We start from the raw sequence: 12687 nt of genomic DNA, 5'->3' as shown, positions 1-12687 counted from the left end.
GTTGAGGCTGGAGTTTGCAACTCAAGCAAGCTCCCATTGACTTCTGTACTAAGGAGTTTCTCTGTGTAATGCCTGAAAAAAGTAGACTAAATACTGAACAGCCAGAAACATTCCCTTCGTAAATATAAATAAATTAGCCAAAGGTTTGCAAGCTCTCTAGAACAACTGTATTTGTCACATCCAATAATCGGAAACATGTAACAAAGATACTGTAAAATAACATTTTTAAAGTCTTTTATCTTCATTGACTAAATGGAAATCTTCAATAATATCTATTACTATGAAGTACTAACATATGATACACAGGTCGGTCTGTATCTATGAAGTTACTACATCAAACAAATGGAAGTAGTGTTTATAGCTCAAAGGTAAAACAAAACATCTTCTCAAGAGCATAATGCACAAAAATTCAAAGGAGAAGCTGACCGGGTCAATTTCTCAAAAGCATAAGCCATGATAATTTTCTTTGTTAACAGTTTACATTCATATTATGTTAAGATTAATTTTCCAATGTATTTCTAAAAGTTGTGATAGTATAAATATATGAGCAGTGGAGACCAAGCCACCTCAGTTCTTGAAAACATCCACAATTTCTTCATATGGCACGACAGGTTCTCCTAACTCTGCTGTGTTTGTATTTACAATGGGTAAACTTACAATGCCAGATTGGCACATGTCTTGTTTAAGGAGCTCTTCGAGATAGCCATCAATTTGTTTTAAGTCATCTACATGGTCACCCTAAAAAACAAACATGCATGGATCTATAAGCACTTAGTATCCTTGTAAATATTATTTTAAAGTATTGCAAACAAATATAGCTATGTTTACCCAGACCTAAGAGCACACAATCTAAAATAGATAACGCAAACTGAAAAAAACCAAACAAAAAAAACCACAGCTGAGGAGATGGAGTGTGCGTGGCAATTAGTGACTGGAAGGGAGGAGGGATTGCTTGTAGAAGCAGGTAAGCAAGGATCTGGGAGAAAAGACAGCCTTGTAAAAGTAATTAGTCTGTTCTAGATTTATAGGCAATGTAATAAAAGGAACAAAACTGGTGGCAAAGCATGACAAAGCATGGAGCAGAGAGAAAAGAAAGCAGAGATACAGACAGAGGGGTAGGGGTGTGATTATATAGAACTCTGTAGAAGAGAACGAGAAGCTTGCATCTGATGCAATAAAAGACAGGACCACTGAAGGGAATCAAAGGGGATAGCATGGCCACTGAAGAAGATGGATGGGCGTTAGCAATGGTGTTTGGACGGACTGGAGAGGGAGAGATGAAAGGCAGTGAGGGGAAGATAGGAGTATTTTTACAACGGTGTGTTATACCATAAGGGCATTTACATTAACAGTCTTAAAACCAGTGTTAAAGGAATCTAGGCAACTTTTTCACTGAAAACCTATTTAATAGCAAAACTTAAGCATTAGCTCAGAATTTAATTAATTACAGTCTCACTAAATTCCTAAAATAAAAAATACATAAACGATTTATGAGAACCAGTTGCTCATTTACAGTCTTATCTTGCAAAGTGCTGAGTGTCTGTCAGTTCCGGACACAGGATTTAGAGAGGGAGCCAGGACTGAAAAAAATAATGTCCTTTAGCCTTTTTTTTTTTTCTCTTTTTCATAAGATAAAGCAACTGACTGCTCCAACCTAAACATCTCCAGTCCTGAAAAAAATTTACTATTGGGTCCAGATTTTTGCAGTCCTCAATATTTTGATGTTCTTTAATTTCAAGAGACACAGTGATTGTATGAGTCAGGATGAAGCATTTTTGCTTGAAACAGATAAAGGAAAAAAAGGAAGAGTGCTCTGGTACAACAATAGAGGCAAAATGTATTTCCAATGAGCTCCACACCACTAGCAAAAAGCCTTCCTACATAAAAGTTTGAGCTAAAAATTGCAGTCTGGTTAGTGATTTCACAAGATGACTGAGCTGTAGCTGGTTTCCATTGAACCTGGAAAAAAGTCACCTCTCATGGCGCCTGAGAGGTACATACCAGATGGCAACTCGACTCAAGCACTGATGATGTCAGGCCCTTCCTTGGAAGTAACCCTAGGTGAACTCACGTGGCAGAGAAAATGGACACAATTCATAACAACATTAAGAGCCTTTATAAGGTTTCAAAACCTCCTTTCATGACATTGTGTAACACCCAGGTAAGCATAATGGAGAGCTTCAGAACTAGAAGACTGTAGGCATGGAAAGACTGGTTAAATATTTATCATGGAGTATCCAAGGGACCAAGGACCGTAATCCCAGCTTTTTCACACCAATCTTTCCGATGTTTTAAAAACATAAAGCAACATTAGCCTCTGCAATGGAAGGGAACGTGAGGCTGTGAATTTATGGGCATATATACCACCTAGAATGTTTAGCTGGCTCATTTACTCAGTGACCAAGAGACAATCTTAACTGTAGCCAGGAAAATGACCAGGTCACCTACCTCAAGAGAAAGGTCATGTTTTTTTTTTACTGACTGGCAATGCTTCCTGAGTTCTATCAACAACTCCTGTAAAGTAAAGTAAGATTGATCAGAAGAAAATTTGCTTTGCTTTTTCTTTATCCTATACGGTTTCTGGTTTCTCCAAGATAGAAGTAGCAACACTTTGGACTAAAAAGACCTCAACTGTTACTGAAGATGACCATGTTTCAGGCTGATGCCTGGAGAGAGCCCAGAGCAAATTCAGTTTATTTCCAATCACCACGAGTGCCTTGCAAACTTTACTTTTTAGATTTCTTATTTGTACCTTAGCTTTGTTTTCTCACATATCCTTTTAGCGCTTCCAGATCTGGCTACTTCCCATGTTAAATTCATCTGTTAGAATCTGCTATCATTCTTTGAAGCCTTATAATTTCTTTACACATGAAGACATGTAGGCCTTATTGGCAAGCTATAAGTCTGTAATTTAGTATACAGCACATGAGCAAGTTACTATTTCTTCTCTCCAAGAGCACAATTCACACCAGTGCACAAGAACCTACCCGCCAATTAATACATGATGCATTGAGGGCCAAATTCTGGTTCCATTTAAGTCAATTGTAGGACTACCACTGATTTCAACAGAGCTAAGCTGATTTACATCAGATGAGGATATGGCCAACAGTATATATACAGAAGATGGAGTAGTGTTCTGAGTTAATTATAATCTTCATCACTGTAATATTAATTAGAAAGTGTCTAACCAGAAGGCCATTTAAATGATCTGTCGCACTTCAATATTTATATTTACATTTAGAAATATTCCAGCATCTTCAGCTGCTGTAACTGTCACAGCTCCAATGGTTTCGATGAAGCTATGACAATTCACACCAAGGACTTGAGTAAGTGGTATGCTGTTTTCCAATTTGTCAGATGGATTATTTAGGTGCTATTTTAGTTCTAGTAAAACCCTATATATAAGCATTTGGGTGACACTGTTGCCTTCATTATGGGATTGGCTCAAACATTACAGACAAAACATCACTTCACCTAAAAAATAGGGGTAAAAGAAATGATACTTCACAAATGAGAATATTAAGAAATTACTAAATTACTTCCTTATAGCCTTTTGGTTAATGTTACAGAAAATTAAATACACTTGACATTACACAAATTAAAGTTAAATAACATGAACTGAGTGTTCAGCAGCACTACACTTCAAAGAAAATCTTATGTTTAACATACAATCATTTGTTTGGTATAATAGAAATAGGTATGTCAATAAACAGTCTGCCAACCCACCTCAGTTGTAGGAGTGTGTCTGTGCTCTGCTGTAAGCCATATTAGAGTAGTTTTTCAGATTGTATGTTAATGATTCTAGAACAAAAACTGCTCAGTTTACAAGTAAAAAGGTATTATTTTAAACTGCCCTATTGCCAACTGAACTTGGGATCTGAATAATGCTAGATTGTTTCCAGTCTGTGCAACACCATTCATTTTAAAAATCTATGTGCACAGACACTTATTCTGACAGAGAGACACTGTAGTCTGAAACAGATAATCCAGGACAAGTTGTATTTTTTTCCTTATGAAAAATACCAAAAGCTCATTAATAATAAATATTTGAATTAAATACCACTCACTGGGTGAATTCGCTCTGATATCTTCTCCCGAAGGGTCTTTAGTTTTTCTTGAGTAGCTTTTATTTGTATCTCACAGCGTCTCTGTTGCAGTTCACTAACATATGCTACTTCACAGGAATGGTGAGTTAGGGACTGAATGTTTCTTAGTATTTTACTCTCATGCTGAACAAAATAGTCTTTCATGACCTGGTGATACAGGTGCACAGCAAAACCAATTCAGATATATTTGTATTAAGAAATACAATAAATATACATTTATAATTGCTTTTAGAAGGGAGAAATGATTCACTACTAATTCATCAAACTGACCAACATGGAGGATATGAAACAAGATGCCCAGACAGGCAGGAATGGTGGAACTTTAAGAGACAGCTGATGGTGCAGGAAGGATTTAGATTCAATTTATTGTAATATTTAAAGTCACTAGTCAGGGAAAATTTAATGTTTATCTAGCTGCATCTCTTAAATTAGAGTCCATTTGCCAATAGTGATTTGAAGAGAAATAGGAGAAAATAATGATTTGGCTCTAGAAGGATTCTGGGAGGTTTAATCTCACAGAACATAGCTATCTAGCATAAGAAACAGATGTTGAGTGTGCAGTATGTGAAATCAGCCAGGTTCCACTCAGCTATTTTACTACTGTGTTGGGAGAAGGGAATCCTCAGTATATCCTCCAGACTCACTAAATGGCTTTTTAAGAACTAAAAAAACCCCTTCCCAACCAACCAACCCTCTCTAGCCCCATTTTTATTCACTTAGAACTGATACTTGAATTGATAGCTTGGGAAAGAGAAAAGGGCCTGGGGACATAGGAGGATATTAAGAAATTAGTTTAATCCCTTGCAGATCTCACGGTTAGTGTCTATTTACAGCTGAAACCAGCATGAAGATTACATTTACAATCCTCAACTCTCATTAATGAGAACAGATAATGGACATATTAGGATTGTATAACGCACTAAGGATATGAAACTGCATTCCCTTACTTACATGACAAGCCCTTGTTCCTGTAAATAATCCCCACTGAAATTAATGAACTACCCTTGTCAATAAGAATGATCAGCATGAGCCTATACAATTGAACTTTAATGCACTAATTCTGCCTTTATTATAGTTCTTATATCATTTAACTGCTCTAGTTTGTAAAAAATGGATTGATCCTTACAGCTGTGCTTCTGCATAACAATTCTTATTAGACACATTAAACATAATTCATGGAATAGTTCTCTGAGTAAATGTCTGGTTCCAAAAAGATCGGCATCCCTTATTTTACAGTTAGGGCACTGGCAGTCACAGTGCTTACTGTATTTTAAAAATTTACTTCTTTGAAAAGAGGCAATCTAGAATAAGTTTGCCAGGAGAAAAAAACCACCTACCTGTACTGTAACTGTTGTTCTCCGAGATGTGAGTGCAGATGTGTATTCCACTAAGGCATGCGCACACCCAGCACGCTGAAGCCAGAGGACTTTGCTTAGCAGTACCTATCGAGCTCATGCCCTCGGGCCCCTGGCAGTCCTTCCCAGGGCTCTTGAAGGCAGTGCTGCCCTGACACTCCCTTAGGTCCTTTGCATTGGAATCCAAGGCTGAAGAGACTGATGCAGAGAGGATGGAGGGTGGGGCATGGAATACACATCTGCACCCACATCTTGAACAACAACCGTTAGAGTACAGGCAGGTAACCGTTTTTTCTTCGAGTGGTTGCAGTCATGTATTCCGTTCAGGTGACCCATAAGCAGTACTCGTAGGAGAGGGGGCTCAGAATCTATTGAAACAATGACTGCAATCAGCTTTCCGAAGTTTGCCTCTGATCTAGATACAGCTGAAATAGCATAATGCTTGGTAAAAATCTGTACGAAAGATCAGGAAGCGCCCCTGCAAATTTACAATATAGAAATGTCACTGAGAAACAAAACTGAAGTCTTTTGGGCCCTCATTGAATGAGCCAATCACCTCTTTGGAAGTGTGACTTGAGCTACCCCATATCCTCTTGTAGTGCAGGAAGTAATCCATCCGGAAATCACCTGACCCTTCATCCGATTCACACATGAGATAAAAAGTTGAGGTGATGCATGGAACAGTCTAGTCCTTTCTACACAGAACGCCAAGGACTGTCTCACATCCAAGGACAGAAAGTGCTCCTCTTGTCCACATTTGAGTGAGTCTTAGGAAAAAATTCCGGCAAGTATATTGTTTGGTTAAGGTGAAAATATGAAAACTCTGTTAGACAAAAACATAGGGTGTGGCCTCAAGACCACCTTGCCTTTGAAAAACTGTAACTAGAGGCTTCGCCATTAGGGTCTGCAGCTCACTAACTCTCCTCATGGAAGTTCTGGGAATAAAAAAAGCTGTCTTTTGGCAAAGGAAAGATGGGAAAGATTGCTAGGGGCTCAAACAGAGGACTTATTAGGGGAGCCAGTATTAGGGGAGCCAGACTGAAGTCCCCAAAGGGAATAATTTCTTTTATAGGAAAAAAGAGGTGGACAACATATTTTAGAAATCTAACTACCATGGAACTGGATAATACCAACTTCCCTTGGATTGGAAGATGAAATGCTAAAATTGCCACTAAGTGGACCCTCAACCAGCTGAGTAACAGACCTGGGGACTTAAGATATACCAGGTAATCCAAAATGTCCTGAATATGTGCAAGCACTGGCCATATTCCCCGAGCCAATGACCAAACTGAAAAACTTTTCCACTCAGCCAAATAGGTAAACTTAGTAGAAGGTAGGACTCGCTGTACTGTTTCTGAACATCATTCTTCCCCTTCACCTAAGCATGGAGTATCCAGGCTGTTAGGTGCAGACTGCTCAACACCGGATGCCATATCTGACTGTGGTGTCGTGTCAGCAGGGAATGAGGAGAAGAGTTCTGGGAAGTCACACAGATAGACCATGAAGTTTGGAGAACTACATTTTCTTGGCTAAGCTGACACAATGAGTATCAGTTTGGCATGATCTACCTTCAGTTTTGTATAACCTGAGGGATAAGCGGGGCTGGGGAGAAAGCGCACATCAGTGCTGATCTCCAATTCAACTGGAAGTCATCAATTAATGAGCCTGGATCAAGTCCAGCTCCAGAGCAAAACTGACTGAAGTTCTTGTCTTTTATTACAAAGAAGTCCATTGTCTGAAAGCCCAATTCTTTGAAAATAGACTGCAGCAGAGTGCTCTTCATGGACCATTTATGATTTGGGAGAAATTCCTTCTGAGGTGACCAGCTAACTGATTCTGAACATCCGACAAGTGTGCAGCTATGGGAATGAGTCTTCCTTGCTAGAAAAAAATGCCAAAACTGTTTTGCTCCCTGACAGAGCTGGTTAGAGTGGGCTCCTCCTTGATTGCCCACATAATATAATACAGTGGTATTGTTGGTAAGCATATGAACTGCTGTCCCTTTGATCTGAGCCCGAAAGGCCTGGTATGTATCGTAAACCTCTTGAAGTTCCAGGACATTGACATGAAGGGAAGCTTCTTGTCCTACCAACAAACCCTGAACTTTCAATGTCCCTAGACACATCCCCCTACCTATTGTGGAGGCTTCGGTAACTATAGTCCGGGTCGGTGGAGGATGGGCAAAGGGAACACCCTTGCACACATTGCTCCGATATGCCTAACATTCTAGGTACTCAGGATCACCAGTGGCACTTGGACAAGCCTGTCCAATGGCTGAAGATGGGTGATAGATCAACTTAAACCATGATTTAAGAGGACGAAGGCACAAACTTGCATGCTGGACTGTGTAGGTGCATGCAGCCACATAACTTAGTAACTTCAGGCATAAGCATGCCATATTTGAAGGGTGAAACTGGAAGGACAGACAAAGATGAAGTATTATTTGAAATTGTTCATCGGGCAGAAAGCCCTGGAACTTGTAGAGTCTAGTAGGGCCACAATGAACTTGATTCTTTGTATCAGAATTAATACTGATTTTCCTTAGCTCAAAATCAGCCCCAGTTGATCAACGAGACATAGTATGAACTGGATGTGATGGAGGACATGTGCATCAGACTTGTGCTTTGGACTTCCCCTTCAGTAACCAAATCATCCAAGCAAGGGAAGACTTGAATTCCGATTCTCCTGATAGGCGATCACTACTGCCGGAAGGAGCAGTGACTCACGAGACAAGTCCCCAAAAAGGGATGGGCCATGGGAGTGAGAAGGGGGAACTGTGTGGCATAACCCGATCTCACAGAACTCAGGACCATTTGCCTGGGGTTGTTTCTTCATAAGCACTGTAGAAGCAGGGCAGTCTGTCCCCAAATGGCGGGGAATTGGTCTGGAAGTTGACAACTGGTAAGCTGCCCTTGGTAGTAGAGTTAAAATGACTGATAGAGGATGAGCTGGTTGGTTCTAGTTGGAACTGGAAAGCCTTCGCCTGTGCAAACTGTCTCTCTTTCTGGAGAAATCATGCTGTCTCGCAAGATAAGCCAACTCCTGAAATACATCTGGGAATACTGACAGTATCGCTGCTGCTGACCTCCATAATGAGGCCTCTCAATCACTGGGTTATAAACCCCCAATGAAAGTAGCTCAACAGTTCTTAAAAGAAGGTAGCATCTCATCAGTCTTTTCAGAAAACAGAAACTGACCATCAAAAGGTAGGTCCTCTATGCCCTGCTGGACCTCCGGAGCTGTGTCAGAGTTCTGTAACAAGGCTCTTCTCATTGTTACAGCAGAGGACATAATCTTGGAGGAGGCGTCTGCTACATGCAGTGCTCACTGCAGCAACGTCTTTGACACTAGACAACCTTCCACAATGAAAGCCTTAAAAAACTCTTCCCTGGAGGACTCTGGCAATTAGTCTAAATTTGGACGTAGCTTTCTAATTTACAAGTTTATATTTTGATAACAGTGCCTGCAGATTAGCAGCGCACATTTGTAAAGACAAGGTTGAATGCATTTTTCGTCCCATTACATCCAATCTTTTAGACTCTATCTTTAGGCATTGACTTAAATCCCCTCATGTTTCACTCTCTCATTTGCAGCTGTTACAACAAGCAAGTTAGAGGCTGGGTATGAATAGAAGCACTCAAAACTCTGCATAGGGACATAATACCATTTTCCAAAAGTGCTTCATTTATAGGTAGAGCTACCCTCCCTGGAACTGATGACTGGAGAATGTGCACCAACTTATGGGTATTCTCCTGAATGAACTCGGCCTGAATGCCAAGGCTGTAGGCATTCCCCTAAGGAGATCTTGATAAGGCAAAGTCTTTAGGCACAGAAGATGAATCTGGTATAGTGCAATCGCCTGGTGAGGAAGATGAAGAAGGAAGTAGGCCCAAAGTGACCCCGTTTGCTCCTGCAATAAAGGCTTAGGCTGTACCAGCTCAGAAGGAGCAACCTCAGTATGAGTCTCCAGCCTAGTTGCCTCAGGAAGTGAGACAGCAGGAGGGTTTGGCAACATTCTCTGGAATCAGAAGAGGATCGAACCCTGAAGATTGAGGGACATCCCAAAAGTTCCATAAAGGCCACAGAGGGAAGTGATATAGACTCAGACTTATAGATATCATTGGGCCTATTTACCATGAATAGTTAAAGATCAATTCATTGTCAAAATCATGTTATCCCATCATACCATCTCCCCATAAACTTATCGAGTTTAATCTTAAAGCCAGATAGGTCTTTTGCCCCCACTGCTTCCCTTGGAAGGCTATTCCAGAACGTCACTCCTCTGATGGTTAGAAACCTTTGTCTAATTTCAAGTCTAAACTTCCCGATGGCCAGTTTATATCCATTTGTTCTTGTGTCCACTAAGCTTAAATAATTCCTCTCCCTCTCTGGTATTTATCCCTCTGATATATTTAGAGAGAGCAATCATATCTCCCCTCAACCGTCTTTTGGTTAGCTAAACAAGCCAAGCTCCTTGAGTCTCCTTTCATAAGACAGGTTTTCCATTCCTCGGATCATCCTAGTAGCCCTTCTCTGTACCTGTTCCAGTTTGAATTCATCCTTCTTAAACATGGGAGACCAGAACTACACACAGTATTCCAGATGAGGTCTCACCAGTGCCTTGTATAAGTGTACTAAAACCTCCTTATCTCTACTCAAACTACCTTGCCTGATGCATCCCAAGACCACATTTGCTTTTTTCACAGCCAGGGCACTGGTGGCTAGCAGGAACCAGGCCAAAAACTGCCGTCTCTACTGCGAGAATGGTACTGATCTCAGTGCTGATAGGGACTCCCTGGTGCTCTCAAAACTTTTGAGCTTGGTGCCTGGACAGAAAAACAGAAGCAGAAGATGACTCTGAACTCAAATGCGAGGAATCTTCCAAATAGTCTGAAGGGAACGGAGGAGCCACCCCTGGTGGAGCCATCACGTGCCCGGACGTGTCTCAAGCCCTGGGCCACATTGGTTCCGATGAAGGCACAGAAGCCAGAGCCTGGAGAACTGGCGGTGTCACTGAGGCAACACGAACACTCAGTACTGGAAAGGATATCAGTATTGAAGTACAGGCCAGTACCGAATCTGTAGCTCCTGCCTGTACAAGCTGAAATGGTCTCCAGAGCCAATAATGGAACTGATACTGACAATGGATCTCTGTGTTGTTATGAAAGCTGATCTTGTCTTTGCAGTCTGATTTTTAAACAGCATCGGAGATGATCATAGCAACAACCCGTATTCTGATGCAATCAAATCTGATAGTCCCAGGACTGCAGAAGACACCACACAGCTGAGGACTCCTGTATCACAGGTGAGTCTAGCATAGAGAGACAAAGTAAATATGAGGCTGCTTGATAAGCCTGTGGGGTTGATAGGGTCGGTGCTGAGACTGATGTTGTCAGTACCGGACTCAACAGCCACCCCATGGACTGTACTGGAGTCTATGGTACAGTGCTAGAATGATATCGTCTTGGTACTGGAGAGTGGGAAGACAGCCCAGCTCTATTCTGAGTACTAGAAGAATCCTGATGTTTGCCAACACCCCTCTTAGAAGAGGAGGAAGAATCTCCCTGAGCCTTGGAGTGACTACGGTCAGTTTTCTGAGCCTTCTTTCTCGGGTGGACAGGAAGGAGAACAATCTCTTCTTCCCTTTGGAGAAGAATCAGAGTCTTGCGGTGGCATCAAAGCCTGCTGAGGGGTCGGGCAATCTGAGGAGGATCCCAACACCAAAGTAGGCCTCATGGCTTGCTCCACAGGGTGCTGAGCCAGGCATAAGTCTCTAGACACCAGTATCCTCTTTTTGAAGGATCTGCAAATGGAGCACTTTCCTCTTAGGCACAATAACCACTGAGCATGGAAATTACTCTTGAGGATAGCTACTCTACATGAGGGACAGTGCTTGAAACCTAGCAAAGGCTTTGCACCAGGTAAAATCCAACTATTACACTAAGTAATCTAACAGTAGTAGTAAGGGTACTACTACTAACTATATACAAACTATCGAGAGTAAACTCTCTGAGTGAACAACTGAAGTGTGAGCTAAGATACCACACAGAACACTCCAACTCAAACTGTGGGCAGTAAGAAAGTACTGAGGAGAGTTGGAGCAGTGCAGGACTCAAGTAGTCCTGGCTGGGTGTGAGCACTGCCCCAATGGGTACTGCTAAATGAATCTCTCTAGTTTTGGTGAGCTGGGCCTGCATCCACTCAAAGAAGAAGTGGGCTAAATTCTAAGCCTATTCATGCCAATAAGCACCTCTGACTGCAATAACTTCAAAAGTACTGCAAGGGCATAATTGAAGGCAAAATGTAAACCCCATTTTACTAACCTAAATTTAACCTTTTCTATGCACTGTATACCAGCAGTACATAATACCCAAGAGAGACATTCTCCTCAAATGGTAATTAATTCAAGACCATATTTGAAAGAATGCTCTTTTCCTTGGAAACTGACACACAAAAAAGATTACTCTATCTGATGCAACATCAGTTTAGAATACAAATGAATTACATAAAATAGTTTTACCTGGCTGCAGCACAATGCTGGCTTCTTCAGTTGTTCTGAAGTCCCCTCTGGCTATTTTTATAAATAAAGCAGAATTAATATTTATAGTGAGGATATTAAGCTTATGCATGAGCTTAGCAGGAGTGAAGAAATATTTGTGTAATAATAAGCAGCTAAATACAAACAGATACAGAAACTAGGAAAAAGGAGGACAAGGATCAGAGTAAGACAGCCAGCCAGCTCAGGAGGACCTGGGAGAAGAGAAATGCAGGTTTCCGAGAGTTGTTGCAAGAGCTCCGAAGAGGCAAAGCAAATCTTTAGTGCCCACTGGAGGATAGTGAAACTTTTCTCACAATTGAGTTATTCCTACATCTTTAAGGTAAGGTTGAGGTGTAAAAACTCTATAAAGGTGCAAAAAACAGTGATGGGATGAGTCACACACACCTGATGAACGTTCCATCCTCTAGTACTAAGAAGATAGGTCTTTATCACTTGATCAAAGGAGAACTCCTCTAGCCAGCTATAATAATAGGTCTTCTTATCTTCTCTATAGTCTAATTGCCAGAGAGCAACATCACACGTTGTATTGCAGAGTTCCTTTGTGTCAAATGTTAGAAAATTCTACCTATACGTAAATGGACTTAACATAACCAACTGCTGACTTTTCTCCCAATATGCTGTCCCTAGTGGTAGGCACATCTAGCTGGCAATGCCAAAAAACTTTACC

The 12687-nt window shown here is 41.0% G+C and overlaps 1 protein-coding gene across 1 annotated transcript in view; it reads right to left on the bottom strand.

The window, feature by feature from the left end:
* Positions 1 to 217: 217 nt before the first annotated feature.
* MORC1 (MORC family CW-type zinc finger 1) overlaps positions 218 to 12687 on the bottom strand; it is a 96397-nt gene continuing 83927 nt past the window's right edge. The window contains exons 25-28 of the mRNA XM_048839400.2: positions 11982 to 12032; positions 4068 to 4253; positions 2449 to 2514; positions 218 to 738 (exon numbers count right to left, since the gene is read on the bottom strand). Coding sequence (XP_048695357.2) covers positions 568 to 738; positions 2449 to 2514; positions 4068 to 4253; positions 11982 to 12032 — 474 coding nt within the window. The 3' untranslated portion in view covers positions 218 to 567. The remainder of the gene's footprint in view (positions 739 to 2448; positions 2515 to 4067; positions 4254 to 11981; positions 12033 to 12687) is intronic.

This window comes from Caretta caretta, chromosome 1, assembly GCF_965140235.1.
Source record: "Caretta caretta isolate rCarCar2 chromosome 1, rCarCar1.hap1, whole genome shotgun sequence".
In the NCBI taxonomy this organism is placed as follows: domain Eukaryota; kingdom Metazoa; phylum Chordata; order Testudines; family Cheloniidae; genus Caretta; species Caretta caretta.
Note: the sequence above shows the minus strand (reverse complement) of the source record. Positions and strands in the feature narration are given on the sequence as shown.